Genomic DNA, 18,913 nt, shown 5'->3' with positions numbered 1-18,913 from the left:
CTGCCAAAGGACATTGGGTCCTACAGGGACCATGCTGATGCCAATGGAATTCCCCTGTGGGAGACCCCCAGGTCCAGCAGGCTGCCTGACCATGTAGCCTGGACCTTTGGAACAAATGTGATGCCCCTTGCAGGACACACACAGCCAGTGGGAGCAGACCCACTACAGGGACAGTGGTCAACGGACAGCCCAGCCAACACCAATGGCAACCTGCACCAGATCAGCCCTACAGCCCCTGGCCACCAGGGCCAACACCAGGAGCATGAGACCAATACCCTCCAGCTTCCCTGGCAAACCCTGGGATGATCTGACCCTCATCCCAATTGGTGGACAAGGAGTCCAGTCTTGTGGCCCTGCCCACCACCTCACAACAACAGTGGACGAGGAGCCCACCCAGTCTTGTGGCCCTGCCCACAACTACCCACATCACAGTGTATACACACACCACCCACTGCTGCCATGGCTACCCCTCCGAGGGACCCCACAACAGTAACACCCACATGGTCTGTGTGTGAGGGAGGGGAAACGTACGAGGCCAGCCTCAAGCACAGGAGTCACGCCTGGCAACCACACAACCCTCACCACAACCTCCCATAGCCCACCACTGATCACCTCCCCTGGTCATGACAATAAGGATATGAAAAATGCTTAGGGGAGGAAGTGTTGTTGTGTATGCATGCCTGTTTACTGTGTGATGTTTGTAACACTGTTATGCAACACTGAATGTATCCTTACACTGTACACACCTTGCCTGTACACCAGAGGGTGCTGCTGCTGGAGACCCAAGCAGGTAATCCAGTCTAAAAAGGAACACACAGCTTGTTGTCCTCACTCAGGAGCTGCAAATAAAGGACTAACAGATCTACACAGTTTAAGTATCATACCCTGCCTTGTGGAGTCATTACTAAAGGTGCCTACATACGCTACACTTTTTGTGACCACCTTTAACTTTGGAAGGCAGTTGGTAAGACTCTGATTTAGGCAACAATTGCCTAACAGATTCATTAAGCAGTAAATGGATAAGTGAATAGTAGAAATGGCTTACAGTTTGTTGTAAGCTTTTAACTGCATTCTCAAGTTGGTAGAAAATAACAGACATGTCTGCTGCACTAAACTGTAATATAATTATTGACCTTGCATGGAGCTGCTTTTTTGGCAAACTTGGATTGTCTGGTCTGTTTATCTGCCTTTGATGGTTTCAGATAGACACCTTAATTTTGCAACATGCTGAGAAATATTTTTTGAAAAAATGCTGGGTCTGAAATCAAAGAGCTGACAATCAAACCTATACAAGCACGGCCCACATGATGCTTATATTTGAATATAATGGCTTGGCCCCTCCCTGAGGCACCCAACCCAGACAATGGAATCCGGTTCCATATCCAAATAAGCGGAGTCCTTTCTGCAAGCCAACTTGCTTTTAACTCCACATGTACTGTGGCAGAGAGAGATATCAATTTCATGATAGTTCATAGAAAAAAGAGGTAGCTGGGGATGAAACTGGAGGGATTTGAAATTGAAGACATCTGGTGTAATGGCTTTCAATATTTTAGACATCCCAGTATGATTACAAAACTCTCCACCAACCAGAACTAAATTCCTTGATGCCTACCTTCCTTTTCGGTGCTGATTCATAGGACCCAAATTTCCCCGACCCCCCTTTTCCGGCGCACTCTCCCGAGATGCGGCGACTTTGTGTGCTCAAAATGGCGCCAAAAAACTTACTAACGATTCAGGCCGCTCTGCAGTGTGTCCCGGGTCCTGGGGTTGTGTTTCTCGTGGATTGGGGGAACGGAGCTACAGCCATGCGCCAAAAACATAGAAAATAGGTGCAGGAGTAGGCCATTCGGCCCTTCGAGCCTGCACCACCATTCAATAAGATCATGGCTGATCATTCCCTCAGTACCCCTTTCCTGCTTTCTCTCCATACCCCTTGATCCCTTTAGCCGTAAGGGCCATATCGAACTCCCTCTTGACTATATCCAATGAACTGGCATCAACAACTCTCTGCGGCAGGGAATTCCACAGGCTAACAACTCTCTGAGTGAAGAAGTTTCTCCTCATCTCAGTCCTAAATGGTCTACCCCTTTATCCTAAGACTGTGTCCCCTGGTTCTGGACTTCCCCAACATCGGGAACATTCTACCTGCATCTAACCGATCCCATCCCGTCAGAATCTTATCTGTTTCTATGAGATCCCCTCTCATCCTTCTAAACTCCAATGTATAAAGGCCCAGTTGATCCAGTCTCTCCTCATATGTCAGTCCTGCCATCCTGGGAATCAGTCTGGTGAACCTTCGCTGCACTCCCTCAATAGCAAGAACATCCTTCCTCAGATTAGGGACCAAAACTGAACATAATATTCCAGGTGAAGCCTCACCAAGGCCCTGTACAACTGCAGTAAGACCTTCCTGCTCCTATACTCAAATCCCCTAGCTATGAAGGCCAACATACCATTTGCCTTCTTCACCGCCTGCTGTACCTGTATGCCAACTTTCAGTGACTGATGAACCATGACACCCAGGTCTAGTTGCACCTCCCCTTTTCCTAATCTGCCGCCATTCAGATAATATTCAGACTTTGCGTTTTTGCCCCCAAAGTGGATAACCTCACATTTATGCACATTATACTGCAACTGCCATGCATTTGCCCACTCACCGAACCTGTTCAAGTCACCCTGCAGCCTCCTAGCGTCCCCCTCACAGCTCACACCGCCACCCAGTTTAGTGTCATCTGCAAACTTGGAGATATTACACTAATTCCTTCATCCAACTCATTGATGTATATTGTAAAGAGCTGGGGTCCCAGCACTCCACTAGTCCCTGCCTGCCATTCTGAAAAGGACCCGTTTATCCCGACTCTCTGCTTCCTGTCTGCCAACCAGTTCTCTATCCATGTCAGTATATTACCCCCAATACCATGTGCTTTGATTTTGCAAACCAATCTCTTGTGTGGGTCCTTGTCAAAAGCCTTTTGAAAGTCCAAATACACCACATCCACTGGTTCTCCCTTGTCCACTCTACTCGTTACATCCTCAAAAAATTCCAGAAGATTTGTCAAGCATGATTTCCCCTTCATAAATCCATGCTGACTTGGACTGATCCTGTCACTGCTTTCCAAATGCAGTGCTATTTCATCCTTAATAATTGATTCCAACATTTTCCCGACTACTGATGTCAGGCTAACCGGTCTATAATTACCCGCTTTCTCTCTCCCTCCCTTTTTAAAAAGTGGTATTACATTAGTTACCCTCCAGTTCATAGGAACTGATCCAGAGTCGATAGACTGTTGGAAAATGATCACCAATGCATCCACTATTTCTAGGCCCACTTCCTTAAGTACTCTGGGATGCAGACTATCAAGCCCCGGAGATTTATCGGCCTTCAATCCCATCAATTTCTCTAACACAATTTCCCGCCTAATAAGGATATTCTTCAGTTCCTCCTTCTCACTAGACCCTTGGTCCCCTGGTACTTCTGGAAGATTATTTTTGTCTTCCTTCGTGAAGACAGAACCAAAGTATTTGTTCAATTGGTCTGCCATTTCTTTGTTCCCCATTATAAATTCACCTGAATCCGACTGCAAGGGACCTACGTTTGTCTTCACTAATCTTTTTCTCTTCACATATCTATAGAAGCTTTTGCAGTCAGTTTTTATGTTCCCGGCAAGCTTCTTCTCGTACTCTATTTTCCCCCTCTTAATTGAACCCTTTGTCCTCCTCTGCTGAATTCTAAATTTTTCCCAGTCCTCAGGCTTGTTGCTTTTTCTGGCCAATTTATATGCCTCTTTCTTGGATTTAACACTATCCTTAATTTCCCTTGTTAGCCACGGTTGAGCCACCTTCCCCATTTTATTTTTACTCCAGACAGGGATGTACAGTTGCTGAAGTTCATCCATGTGATCTTTAAACAATGCCGGCAGCTACGCGCATGCGCAGTGGAGTCTGCGCGTATGCTCAGTAGCTCCTCGCCCTCCCAGCAGGCTGTGAGCCGGACCCGATGCTCGCCACCCCTATCTCTGGCCGAAGGGACGACCCGATGTTCATTGCCCCTATCTCTGGCCGAAGGGAGAACCCAATAATCTTCAACAGCACCTCCTGATAAAACATGGGCCAGCAGGCAGTATGTGGTGAGAACGTTGCATTTCGTGTGGACACATGTTAAATCATTATGACCCAACACTGATTAAATTTTCCCTCCGAGAGAAGTCAAGTCCCCTTGGGGGGGGGGGGCTGAGTTAGGAAGGTAGGACTTAAGTTTTATTTTTCATTTATTTATTTTTTATTTATTATTGATGGTTTTTATGCTTCTTTAATGTTATGAAGGTGTTTAGTACTTTGCAAGATCCTCTGTGCTTTCCCCCTCCCCCATCTCTGGCTACCTGCGCTGATTTTTTAACTCTCCGCAAGGGTTTTCTGTGCGACCACAAGTGGCCACATACGCTGGCTTAAGTTAGTTTGGAACAACTATTAGCTGTCCAAACTGGCTGAAATGGCAAAAACAGGCGTAGATGGCTGGTAATGCCCCTTTTGGGGGAAAAAAACTAAATTAAAAAAAATACGAACTAACTCACTTACACTGGCACAAATTAAATGTGCAGAATGGGGATTTTTAAGATACTCCAGAAAAATCAAGTTGCTCCAAAAAAAAACCTGGCAAATCCTGGGGAAATTTGGGCCCATAGTTTGTATTCAAATGTTCTTCAAAAGACTGAGAAATTAATCCTCACTGGGTGTGGAGACCACAAGTACCAAAATTCTTAATGTGTACGTCCCCCATTAGCTGTTCAGCTTTGTTGAAATGAGCAGTACTGCTAAACACTGCAAATTAAAAATGAAATAAAATGTTCCTTTATTGCTCAGTGAACAAAGGTACCACCTGTTTTACTGCTGCACCATATGCACCACAAGCCCAGGTTTGAGCCCCAGGCAGTGTTGAGTCAGCTGACTCAGTACATGATTTCAGCTGAATTAGTAGTTAAGGTGCTACAGTCGATGATCTTGTCCCTGGTTAGGGAAGGGAAAGTTAACCAGAATTCCTAGCCATTGTTGCAATGTAGTGACCCAGAAATTGTACTGGGTGATGGTTGGGTGAGGACAGTATCAGGCCCAGCTGTGATGTAACCCACACATGCAAGACTTGCTCACCCAAGCCCTCTCCCTCCCCGCTCCCCCAACACACACACACGTGCGCACACGCGCGCGCGCGCACACACACACACACACACACACACACACACACATATTCACACTCAAAGAGCATGCTGGCATTTACATGAAGAATGGCCACTTGAGTTAGGACCATAGGGCAACTACGCATATAGCTCAGCATAGTTAGTGCCTTCAATATAGGCCAACCTGAACAGTAAAATTTGCAGGATTGAATCTGTGCATAGCTAAAGCTTTTGAGGCAGCAGTTTAGAGAAGACATGTAGCTGACGAAATTCAACTTGAACAGTAGCAGAATACAGATGATAGCGAATCAGCAACCCAGTTTAGACTACACCCAATTACTTTTCCATTGAAGTGTAAAACTGGCTGCCGATTTGCTATTGCCTATCTCCCAAGACGTATTTCACCCCCATGAGATCATTTGTATGATCCACATTCTTAACATCAAAGGGTCAAATCCTATTGTTAGCTTTTAATACTTTATGAAACTGAAATGCAGTGCACCCACCTTCTCTTGCACTCAAATATCTTATAATTCCAAAAGTGCCCTAAGTATACACACTGCACCCTGTAATCAGAGAGCCATATTGCATTATTATGTATTTTCAGAAGGCATTATTATGTATTTTCAGGTCAACATAATGGCTGCATTGAAGATCAGCCAACACAAATTTATAAACTGTGTTATTCTACTGAGACAAGTCCAAACAGTCCTCAGTACTTCCAGCTTATGGACCCAGTTGTACAGAAAACCCTGCTCTTAACGCATATATACCTCTGGATTTTTTAATTATAGAACAAACAAATAGAGCCATGCAACCTATAATAATAGAAGTATCTTTTCCATCTCCACCTACTGAGAATAATCCCTTGCTTATGCAGCGGTGTTGTAATCATTTTATCATTTACCATTATTTGTACAGTTGTACTGAATGTTTTAGGTTTTTATCCCTGCTTAAAACTCCCTCTCTGTGCCAAACATGATGAGCAGGGAGGGAGAAATTCAGGGAATCTCATTCCAGCCCTACAGTATGCTTATTTTCTTCATCTTACTAAAACAGAAGTGAGGAATGGTTTATGGGAAAGAAGTCTTTTAAAACATCAAATACAGTGGCGACAAAAGCAAAGTACTGCGGATGTTGGAAAAAAAAATGTTTATTCGTTCGTGGGATGTGGATGTCGCCGGCAAGGCCAGCATTTATTGCCCATTCCTAATGGTCCTCGAGAAGGTGGTGGTGAGCTGCCTTCATGAATACAACTGCGTGGCTTGCTAATCTGTTTCAGAGGGCATTTAAGAGTCAACCACATTGCTGTGGACGATGTGGCCCGGCCAACAGAGTTGGTTGAGTGTGGTCAGTGCTTCGATGCTGGAGATGTTGGCCTGATCAAGAACAATGACATTGGTGCGTCTATCCTCCCAGTGGATTTGCAGGATCTTGCGGGGGCAGCGCTGGTGGTATTTCTCCAGCGCTTTGAGCTGTCTACAATATATGGTCCACGTCTCTGAGCCATATTGGAGGACAGGTATCACTACTGCCCTGTAGACCATAAGCTTAGTGCCAGATTGGAGGTTGGGCAGGCCACATCGTCCGCATGCCCGACACGAGACTCCCAAAACAAGCGCTCTACTCAGAACTCCTAAATGGCAAGCGAGCCCCAGGTGGGCAGAGGAAATGTTTCAAGGACACCCTCAAAGCCTCCTTGATAAAGTGCAACATCCCCATCGACACCTGGGAGTCTCTGGCAAAAGATCGCCCTAAGTGGAGGAAGAGCATCCGAGAGGGCTCTGAGCACCTCGAGTCTCGTCGCCAAGAGCATGCAGAAACCAAGCACAGGCAGCGGAAGGAACGTGCGGCATACCAGACTCCCCACCCACCCTCTCCTTCAACCACTGTCTGTCCCACCTGTGACAGAGACTGTAATTCCCGGATTGGACTGTACAGTCACCTGAGAACTCACTTTGAGTGGAAGCAAGTCTTCCTTGATTTCAAGGGACTGCCTATGATGATGATGACATTGTTGTGGGTCTGGAATCACATGTAGGCCAAGCTAGGTAAGGATGGCAGATTAGTGAACCAGATGGGTTTTTTTGACAATCCAGTAGTTTCATGGTCACCATTTCTGATACTAGCTTTGTATTCTAGACTTATTTAAATTCCCCAAATGCCGTGGTGGGATCTCCAGATCGCTAGTCCAGGCCTCTGGGTTACTAATCCATTAACATAATCACTATGCTACCGTTCCCATTCTGAAATAAACACAGAAAATACTGAAAATACTCAGCAGGTCAGGCAACATCTGTGGAGAGAAACAGAGTTAGCGTTTCAGGCGACCTAAAAAGTTAAATCTGTTCCTCTCTCCACAAATAAGGTAGCGAGTTGGTTGACCCTGTGCTGCATAGGTTGATGGGGGCGTGAAGTCAAGCTTCCTTTTCTATGCATGGTGTTTTCTGAACCTGGGCTAGGCCTCTGAGGCTTGGTGTTGAGTGTAGGCGAGTCATTTCTACATGAAGAGGCAGAGAAGATCAGTGGGTAAGTTACCCCAGGCCAATGTCAGACATCACATATCTGACCTCAGTCCCAAATCTGATCTGGAAATGCGAAGAATCTGGCTGTTACCTTATTTAAATAAATGGGAGTAAACTGGCTATGTGCTGATTGTATTGGGTATTTTGATTTTGATGAAAATAACAGGTTTCAAAATGATTTGAATAGTCTCTGTAATCCAGACCTTGGAATTGTGCAGAAATTAAACATCCATTTTTGTATGAAACCCAGTTCCAAATGACTGCTTTAATCTGTTGCTATTCTCTATCCAACACAACCATATCAGCTTTCATTGGCAAGCACTCTAACTATGCTATCTATTTATCTTCCTACATTTCATGTTATCTTTTTTTTTCCCTTTGCTCTTCAGTTGGGAAGCACGCTGTAATTATCATAAATATGTTGAGCAGCATATGATCTGGCCAGGTCAGTCACGAGGCAGTGCAGCCTGTACATACAATGCCTTATGTTTTTCACAAGATTACAGAATAATCACAGATGACGAAGACCCATTCAGCCCATCTTAATTCATCCATTCATCCCCTCATATGTCTAAGATTTCAGTCTCCACTATTTTATAGAAACTTAGAAACATAGAAAAATAGGTGCAGGAGTAGGCCATTCGGCCTTTCTAGCCTGCACCGCCATTCAATGAGTTCATGGCTGAACATGCAACTTCAGTACCCCATTCCTGCTTTCTCGCCATACCCCTTGATCCCCCTAGTAGTAAGGACTTCATCTAACTCCCTTTTGAATATATTTAGTGAATTGGCCTCAACAACTTTCTGTGGTAGAGAATTCCACAAGTTCACCACTCTCTGGGTGAAGAAGTTTCTCCTCATCTCGGTCCTCAATGGCTTACCCCTTATCCTTAGACTGTGACCCCTGGTTCTGGACTTCCCCAACATTGGGAACATTCTTCCTGCATCTAACCTGTCTAAACCCGTCAGAATTTTAAACGTTTCTATGAGATCCCCTCTCATTCTTCTGAACTCCAGTGAATACAAGCCCAGTTGATCCAGTCTTTCTTGATAGGTCAGTCCCACCATCCCGGGAATCAGTCTGGTGAACCTTTGCTGCACTCCCTCAATAGCAAGAATGTCCTTCCTCAAGTTAGGAGACCAAAACTGTACACAATACTCCAGGTGTGGCCTCACCAAGGCCCTGTACAACTGTAGCAACACCTCCCTGCCCCTGTACTCAAATCCCCTCGCTATGAAGGCCAACATGCCATTTGCTTTCTTAACCGCCTGCTGTACCTGCATGCCAACCTTCAATGACTGATGTACCATGACACCCAGGTCTCGTTGCACCTCCTTTTCCTAATCTGTCACCATTCAGATAATAGTCTGTCTCTCTGTTTTTACCACCAAAGTGGATAACCTCACATTTATCCACATTATACTTCATCTGCCATGCATTTGCCCACTCACCTAACCTATCCAAATCACTCTGCAGCCTCATAGCATCCTCCTCGCAGCTCACACTGCCACCCAACTTAGTATCATCCGCAAATTTGGAGATACTACATTTAATCCCCTCGTCTAAATCATTAATGTACAGTGTAAACAGCTGAGGCCCCAGCACAGAACCCTGCGGTACCCCACTAGTCACTGCCTGCCATTCTGAAAAGTACCCATTTACTCCTACTCTTTGCTTCCTGTCTGACAACCAGTTCTCAATCCATGTCAGCACACTACCCCCAATCCCATGTGCTTTAACTTTGCACATTAATCTCTTGTGTGGGACCTTGTCGAAAGCCTTCTGAAAGTCCAAATATACCACATCAACTGGTTCTCCCTTGTCCACTCTACTGGAAACATCCTCAAAAAATTCCAGAAGATTTGTCAAGCATGATTTCCCTTTCACAAATCCATGCTGACTTAGATCTATCATGTCACCTCTTTCCAAATGCGCTGCTATGACATCCTTAATAATTGATTCCATCATTTTACCCACTACTGAGGTCAGGCTGACCGGTCTATAATTCCCTGTTTTCTCTCTCCCTCCTTTTTTAAAAAGTGGGGTTACATTGGCTACCCTCCACTCGATAGGAACTGATCCAGAGTCAATGGAATGTTGGAAAATGACTGTCAATGCATCCGCTATTTCCAAGGCCACCTCCTTAAGTACTCTGAAATGCAGTCCATCAGGCCCTGGGGATTTATCGGCCTTCAATCCCATCAATTTCCCCAACACAATTTCCCGACTAATAAGGATTTCTCACAGTTCCTCCTCCTTACTAGACCCTCTGACCCCTTTTATATCCGGAAGGTTGTTTGTGTCCTCCTTAGTGAATACTGAACCAAAGTACTTGTTCAATTGGTCCGCCATTTCTTTGTTCCCCGTTATGACTGCCCCTGATTCTGACTGCAGGGGACCTTGTTTGTCTTTATTAACCTTTTTCTCTTTACATATCTTTGGAACTTTTGCAATCCGTCTTAATGTTTCCTGCAAGCTTCTTCTCATACTCAATTTTCCCTGCCCTAATCAAACCCCTTGTCCTCCTCTGCTGAGTTCTAAATTTCTCCCAGTCCCCGGGTTCGCTGCTATTTCTGGCCAATTTGTATGCCACTTCCTTGGCTTTAATACTATCCCTGATTTCCCTTGATAGCCACGGTTGAGCCACCTTCCCTTTTTTATTTTTACGCCAGACAGGAATGTACAATTGTTGTATTTCATCCATGCGGTCTCTAAATGTCTGCCATTGCCCATCCACAGTCAACCCCTTAAGTATCATTCGCCAATCTATCCTGGCCAATTCACGCCTCATACCTTCAAAGTTACCCTTCTTTAAGTTCTGGACCATGGTCTCTGAATTAACTGTTTCATTCTCCATCCTAATGCAGAATTCCACCATATTATGGTCACTCTTCCCCAAGGGGCCTCGCACAACGAGATTGCTAATTAATCCCCTCTCATTACACAACACCCAGTCTAAGATGGCCTCCCCGCTAGTTGGTTCCTCGACATATTGGTCTAGAAAACCATCCCTTATGCACTCCAGGAAATCCTCCTCCACCGTATTGCTTCCAGTTTGGCTAGCCCAATCTATGTGCATATTAAAGTCACCCATTATAATTGCTGCACCTTTATTGCATGCACCCCTAATTTCCTGTTTGATGCCCTCCCCAACATCACTACTACTGTTTGGAGGTCTGTACACAACTCCCACTAACGTTTTTTGCCCTTTGGTGTCTGGAAGTCTATTGCTCTGGGTGTAGAATTTTCAGACATCAGCCCTAAAAGTACCTTTACTAGTTTGAACATGTGTCCCTTTGTTCTATTCCTGTAATTTAATTTAAAGTAATATTCCGGTTTTACTTTTTCCATTCCCTTAACAGTCATGCATACCTCTAAGACCACTTCTCAGATGCCTCCTTATTCGGCTGAAACACCCAAATTTCTTGAATCTTTCCTTATAACCCAGACACCTGATACTGGAGCATAGCCTCACGGTTCTTCCCTGCACTGACTCCAGGTGCTTGACTATCTCCCTTGTTTCTTGGTGACTAGAACTGTATACTAGATGCAGTATTCGAGGTACAGTCTGACCACAGCACCATAAAGTTTGATCACTACCTCCTCTGATATATTCTTTTGTTTTGGCTATGTAGTTCCATGAGCTTTGTTGATTGCTGTTCTGCATTGATTGATTGGACATGATCAACGTTGTGCCTAGTGAGACTCCGAGATTTCTTTCCGCTTCATCCTTCATGGAGCATGTGTCTCGTCTTCCTACGTGCAGCACTTTGCAGTCTCTGTATAAAATTTCATCTGCTATTGTCTGCCCAACTCATTCTGCAATTTCTGAACAGCCTCTTTGATCCACTGTCTCTTCCACTTTGCTACCATCTGTAAAGTTGACCACTTTGACTTGAGCTTCTGAATTTGAATTTCTCATTCCAGGTCCTTTATATAAATTAGAAACATTAGTGATCGCAATACAATCCCTAAAGGTACCCCACTCAGTACACCCCCCCCCCCCCCCAGCCAACTCTGATTTAACTCATTGGGGGCGACATTGCCCTTTTTTATTGCCCCATTAGCACCTCCAGGGGGCTGTTAGCGCCGAGTGCCGACCACTCACCCCACCGCCACCCCCTTTGCGCCCCGCGGGGGAAATTCTGCACATCCGCTGCTGGAGCTCCCCTTAAAGGGGAGGTCGTTCGCGCTGCGGGCCACCATATTTTTCTGTCGGCTGACTCTTCTGTCGGCTCGACAATGGCGGCCCTTGCCTCGACCAGGCCATCATTTTGCAGCCCGACACTCCCTTTTGGGTGCCAAGCTATTGGCCCGATTGATCGCATCCCTGGTGGCCCAGTGGCAGCCGCCAAAGGGACTGCAGAGTGCGCAGTGCCCTCCCCTTTCATTGAAGGGGAGGGGTGTTCTGCCATGTCAGTGCTCCGCAGAGCATCCAGCGGGGCGCTGGGCTCCGGAGCGGGGTGCTGGACTCGGCACCATTCTACCAGGAGCACCCCTCCACGGACACGGAGCGCCTCCGATATCGCTCCGCCTCCGTTGAGGGGCAGAAGTGCCGGATTCTACGGCGGGGACGGAACTTCTGGGCCAGGCGCTAAATGTCCTGGCCCCGGAAGGTTACTGCCTCCAAACGGGGCGTGGGGCAATTTCGCCCCCATTGTTTCCTACACTTCACCCAGTTTCTTATCCTTTCCCATGGTTTCCCCTAAATCCCCACAGCTTTGAGCATAATTAATTATTAGCATATGACTGGTACTTTGCTCTAATCTACTGGTACACCTCCCATAATCAACTTACTCCCTCATACTGATTGTCAGTGCCTTTCTTGCCCAGTATCTTACTACTCTGCAACAAGTACTATCTATCCCTAGATTTATCTGTTTTGAACCATTTTAGCTTTTCAATTTTTTTTTTCTCCAACAGAGACCATCCATTCAGGCACCTGCTGCTTATCCTTGCCCACTAAATCAAACCACACCCCTCCAAGACCAGTCACCACCTGAGACTGAACCTTTGTCTCATTCTAATTTCTTCCCATTTCCTCTCTGCCCTCTCAAGCTTCTCATTCATGTCACCTACCTGCTGCTCCCTTGAACCCACTTCCATTAAACTTCTAACCATCCAGCTTCCATTCCTGGCCCCAATGTTAGTCAGTATTGTAAAGGATTCCCTCTCCTCAGGAACTGTCTCTCTACCTTTCAGAACCACTCTCATCACTCCCCTCCTCAAAATAACCCAACCTTGACCTCACTGTTCTCGCTAACTACTGCACCATCTCCAACCTCCCTTTCCTCCATGGTCCTTGGACATGTTGCCTTCCAGATCCGTGCCCTCCTCTCTTGCAACTCTCTGTTTGAGTCACTCTGATCAAAGTTCTGCTCCTCCAACAACACTAAAATGGTCCTAACCAAAGTCATTAGTGACATTCTATATAACTGTGACCTTGGTGCCTTATCCCCCCTTGTTGTCTTTGACTCCTCTGTAGCCTTGAACACATTCAACCATACCATCCTTCTTCAATGTCTCTCGTCTATTGTCCAGCTCTTGCTCGATTTTACTTTTATTTACCCAGGCATAGCCAGTGAATCTCTAGCAATGGCATGTCTTCCCACCCTCAAACTGTTACCTCCACGGTCCTCCAAAGAATCTATTTGGGGCCCCACTCCTCTTCCTCATCTATAGGCCCGCTCCTTAACAATATTATCCAAAGTCAAGGGGTAAGCTTCCACATGTACACTGATGACTCCCAAATGTATCTCTCCACACCTCTCGACCCTTTCCACTGCCTCCTGTGCTTTTGGGCTGTTTGTCTGGCATCCATCCTTTTGATGAATTATAATTTCCTTGCACTAAACATTTGGAAAACACAAGCAATTGCCTTCGAGCCCCACCACAACCTCTGTACCCTGGCCACCAATTCTGGTCCTCTTTCCAGCTATAGTCTGAGGCTGAAGTAAATTGTTCGCAGGCTCTGCCCTATTCCACCCTGAGCTGATTTTCCAACTCTATATTCTCACTGGCATAAAGATCACTAACTTCTATCTCAACATCGCACCCCCGCCCCGCCCGCCACCACCCCCCCGTCCCTACTTCACCCTTTTGATCACCCCTCTTAATCTCTCCTTCTGTGGCTCAATGTCCATTTTATTGATGCCTTGGCACACTTATCGGCATGAGAAGTGCAACATATATGTAAGCTGTTGTTGTACTAGGACTTCCATCTCATTTATATCAAAGCCCTTGAATTTATTTGGGATTTTGAGGGAGTTCAAATCAAACACATTATTGTTTCTGTGTGTCTTCGTATCATAAAATAAAAACCATTGTTTTACGACATCCAACAGGAAGATCAATAACATGGTTTTGTATAGATCAAAATAAGTCAAGTTTTTGGTTCAGAAACTACCAGCATTCATTTTTTTTCTGAGATCACTTGGCATTTCATCTGAAATAATATCGTATCAAAATAAAGGCCGAGTACCTTCAAAGCTACTGGCAGGTGTGTGCTGCTATTCTGATTTGTGTGTGTATGGGTCATGTCTTCATTATCAGCAGTAGTGTTCCTGAATTACAAATCTCATTGAACTCTCGCCTGTCATTACCTGCAGCAAAACAAAGTGTGTCCCCAGGTGTGCTCTCGAACAAAAGAGTTAATTCTTTTCCTTAAGTCTAGGCTGCTTTGATGCCACCTGCGCCTGTTGGGCCTTATTCTACCCTTCATCCAACAACTGTTTACCTTCTAAAGAGCTTTCCACCAGACTCATTTCCAAACATTTGCAGGTCTTAAAAATGTAAAATAACCACTGATTGTTGATAGCTTAAAAGGTTTGTCTGGAATAACCGCAGAATTTTTTTAGGCCTTTTGTGATGGACACCAAATACAAGACCATTGCTTTGTTAGAAATTGTTGGTTTATTTCATGAGTATTGTACAAATAACACTTTAAAAATGGAGAAACACTGTTGAGCACATTCTAGGTTCAGATTTTAAATGATCTTTGTTACCTTGCTGTCACTTTGGTTTCTGTAACATATTTTGCATGGTCAGCAACTGTACACAGCACACAGGCTGCACTTGGCGAGGTATGCTCCTGATTTTAAAATCCAACATGTTCCCCACTACCAACACTGCGCCCCGAGCACAGAATAAATGAAAGGACTGGTGTTGGTTCAAAGGAATGAACTGTTGCTGCTGTTTTTGTTAATCCGACCAACGCAAGCTGCACGTGCACGTAAAATTAGGTGATGACATCAGTGTTATGATTCAGGCTTTCTGCTAACACACAACTCCTGTTTTCTTAGCAAAAAAGCAGTTTCCGTAAGCAGACCAACTCTATTATGAACTTAAACCTGCATCTTTGTGTGTGCTGTGAGTGCCATAGGATTAACAAATACCCCTTAACCACTGTGTATCACACTGAAGATCATGTTTGGGGTGGGGTGGGTAATGTACCTTGTCCCCTTGTCTATTTTGAAAGATGGTCAATAACCTGTAATCAAATCTTTACTTTCAAGCTCAAAATAATAGATTTGTTTACTATTAGGTAGCTCACAGAAGCCGTAAGAGTCACATTACTGATTGTACAAATACTTGGAAAAGATTGAATCAGTCCACAAGTGATTTAAAATATCCTTTGCAGACATTAGTATTTCAAAGACTGAATGTCTACCCACCAAGCAAACTGTTTAGTGACTTTTATATTGTTCTTGGGGCCCATGGTTTCCTAAAGCTGACGGCCAGATAGCAATGGAACTGCTTTGGGAAAGAAGGCCTGTTTTTCCTGGGTTATAGTAGCTTCCGCTGATCTTTACTGTGTATAGGCACCCCCTTCCCCATGATGACATTAAGTCATGATGTCATCCCGTATACACCCCAGGCCTGTCGAGGATGTCACAGTGCAATTCTGCTGTGGATGTATGATGGCCAGTTTTCTCCAGCTACTCTCTGCAGACATTTCTCCTCAGAATGCACTTTGCCAGTGGTTCAGAAAGAGACTTGTACTGCACCCTCAAGGGAAATTCAGGAGAGTGTTGCTTTTGGTCTTCTCTCCCACGACCTGGCCTGCAATATAAATGGCCCTTTCAGTTTCTGAGTGCAGACTGTGGCACCAACAAAGAAGACTAGCTGACTCATTCAAAGTGTGGATGGATCTGGTCAATGTTGTGTATTGGCTAGCCCACTGACGGGAGACAAAGAGACTCTTATACGTTGGACCTTTCTGAAGGCAGTTTTTTAAATCATATTAACACTGCCTACCGAAAGTGGAAAACAATAATACCGAAATTTCCCAAGTCATTATTTGGCGTTAGTTCAAAGGAGTGAACCACTGCTGTTTTTTGTTTAATCCAGCCAGTCCTCCTCGGCTACAAAATTGACCATTCACATAAAGTTAGGTGATGACATGCTCGCCGTGAGGGTGTAATCACATTTGAATCTCCTGAATTCATCGACATTTTCCTAATTTTCAAAACAAAAAACCACCTTTTATTAATCCCTTATGTGAACTTTTCTTCATTGTTTGAGATGGAATGATACTCATTTATAATCTATTTCTATAGAGCCTTAGATTTGTTCACTGTGTTTGACTCTTGGCAGGAAGCAGACTGTGAATGATATGTTCTTCCTGAATTAATTCTAAGCTCATTTATTTCCTGTTTTGAACATTATTTGACTGATCTGCTCACAGATGCCATTTGAATCTGTCTCCACTTTTTCAAGGCAAGGAATGAATACATTTGTGTCCTGTTATTTGTGTCCCATTGATATTTTTACTAAAAAAAAATGTTGACTTTGTGCCAATTTATAAGTGTTGTAAAAATCCCTTTCTTAATCCATTTACAAAGCAAATAGCACTGAACGAAGGAAAAATGTATCTCATTTGGAACGAAGTGCTAGACACCTGGATCGTGAGATAAAGCATGTTAGTTAAATTTGCAGATGATCCTAAACAGAGGGAGAATTTTCATGGAACAGCCAAGGAACCACAGAAGGACCTGGACTAATTTGCAAGTGGGCTGAACTCTGGTAGATTTAAATTCAATGCAGAGATATGCGAGATATTACACATTGCAAGAATAATGGGGAACATACTCGATGACTGGTGCCAAACTAGCCAAAGGAGATGCTAAGATGCTGGGAGGGGGAATACCATGTCCAGTCGTTGTGTGGAAGCAATCAAAAAGAAGCAGAATGCTGTATTATTGTTGCTGAAGTAGTAGAGTACAAGCCTGAGGCTCATTGCTGAAGCCGAATAGTGCACTAATCAGCTTGCACCTCAAGTACCTTTTCGTTCTCCCCACTCGCCACAAGGGAATTAACCAAAGCCTGGAAGTGATGTAGAAGAGGTTTATAAGCTGATCCCCAATGTCAGAGGACTGAGGTGTGAGGAACGGCTAGGAAGAGAAATGAATGGGAGGTATGCAGGACAGCAAGTGGAATAGAAAAGGTTAATCTGAAGAGGTATTTCAAGTTAAACCGTGACTGCAGGGCAAACTGGTAAAACACAAATTCTGGATAGATGTCATTCAAGAGAAATGCTGTGATAGGCGAACTATAGATTTCTATGGAACAATGCAGTAGATAGGCCTCCTTCATTTGCATTTTGCTTTGGCTCTAGGTACAAAGGCACAATGACTATTTTTCTATTAACACTCAAGGTAAATTCCTTTTCTATTTTCAGATATGGGATATGAGTGATGATGAAAGCTTCTGAAAAACAATCTGCCTAATAATCCAAAAGGAGGATGTTTGATATTCGGTGGCAAATTGAAAAATTAATCCATGAGTTCTTTCCAGCATATATAATCCTGAAGTGCAATAACAGCCACGCTGGTGCAGGTCAAGAATTCTTTGTGATTTCCATTATAGCATTCAGCTTAATTAAGAAGCATTTTGTCTTTAATAAATAAATAATCTCCAAATGCCTTTTTGGAATTAAAAATGTGCAAATGTTCATGGCACTTTCAGCCAGAACACAACTCTGGAGATTATCATCAAAGCATTAGCAATAATCCCAAACCTTCTGAACTGAATGCTGTTGCATATATTTGAGGTTTGTGTATGTATTTACAGTCGAGCATGGGTGAGAATGTTTCATTTATCCCACACAGCTCAGACATGAACTTTTTGTTGAAGTTGCTTCTAGCTCTTTAAAAAAAAACTTTGGATAGTCCCACTGTTTCCAATCATTTCTGACTGTCGACTGTTATTCCCAGAGTAAAAGTGTTTTTTTAAAATCGTGTTTGGTGCAAACCAATAGTTTACATGGTCATGAATTTTAATTGAATATGAAGAGTTTATCACTTGAACTACTGACTTCACTTCCATTGAAATGTTACTTTGCACTGAATTGAAGTCTGTTTCCTGTCCTACAATGCTTTACGCCTGAAGCTTCTGTATTGTGTACATGCCGGTGTAATCTGCATGCAACACTTGCTATATTTTACACAATTAAAAATGGCTTAATATTGTTCCAACTACCAAACTTGTCTCAACATTTAATTTCACAGGAATAAAAAATGAACCTGTAGACAGTATATGTACCAATGACAGTTATTTAGCTTCTTGTAATTTGTGTCAAATGAAAAGAACAGCCAGAATGCTGGTGCCATCTGGTCAGTTTCCATGTGTGGTTTGGCACATGGTTATTTGGATACAGTTGTTACTGGAAATGGCCTGATTGTTGCTTCACCAATCCAGTGGCTTGAATAACACACAGCTTTTAAGCAGAGGAAGTCCTGGCATCAGTGCCATGAACCAATAATCTACATTTTTAAAATAATCGTAATTTATAACTTTTTTGTTGGGAGGTGCGGTGGGAGAGAATCTAGCAAATAGATTTTTGTTGTAAGTCACAATAGCTGATAAATTGGCAGAGGTAGTCTGGAGGACGAGTCCATGCAATGCATTCGAGACAGTTTTCCAGAACAATTCATCATGGAACGAACCAGGGAACAGGCTATTTTAGATCGTATATTGTGTAATGAGACAGGGTTAATTAGTAATCTTATAGATCAAAATATGATAGAATTTCACCTTGAATTTAAGAGTGAAATACTTAAGTCCGAAACAAGAGTTTTAAACGTAAATAAAGCTAATTACATAGGTATGAGGGGTGAATTAGCTAAGGTAGCTTGAAAACTTAGATTAAAAGGTATGACGGTAGATAAGCTACAGCAAATATTGAAATATTCCAAAATTCTCAACGAATATACATT

General features: G+C 43.9%; 1 protein-coding gene across 1 annotated transcript in view; it reads left to right on the top strand.

Moving 5' to 3' along the window:
* The window catches only part of atg7 (ATG7 autophagy related 7 homolog (S. cerevisiae)), a 238,253-nt gene extending 220,073 nt beyond the window's left edge, over positions 1–18,180 (top strand). Inside the window, exon 18 of the mRNA XM_070895377.1 lies at positions 17,377–18,180. Within this exon, the coding sequence (XP_070751478.1) occupies positions 17,377–17,409 (33 nt within the window). The 3' untranslated portion in view covers positions 17,410–18,180. The remainder of the gene's footprint in view (positions 1–17,376) is intronic.
* Positions 18,181–18,913: the final 733 nt, after the last annotated feature.

This window comes from Pristiophorus japonicus, chromosome 12 (genome assembly GCF_044704955.1).
Source record: "Pristiophorus japonicus isolate sPriJap1 chromosome 12, sPriJap1.hap1, whole genome shotgun sequence".
Classification (NCBI taxonomy): domain Eukaryota; kingdom Metazoa; phylum Chordata; class Chondrichthyes; family Pristiophoridae; genus Pristiophorus; species Pristiophorus japonicus.
This window is presented reverse-complemented; position numbering and strand designations above follow the sequence as displayed.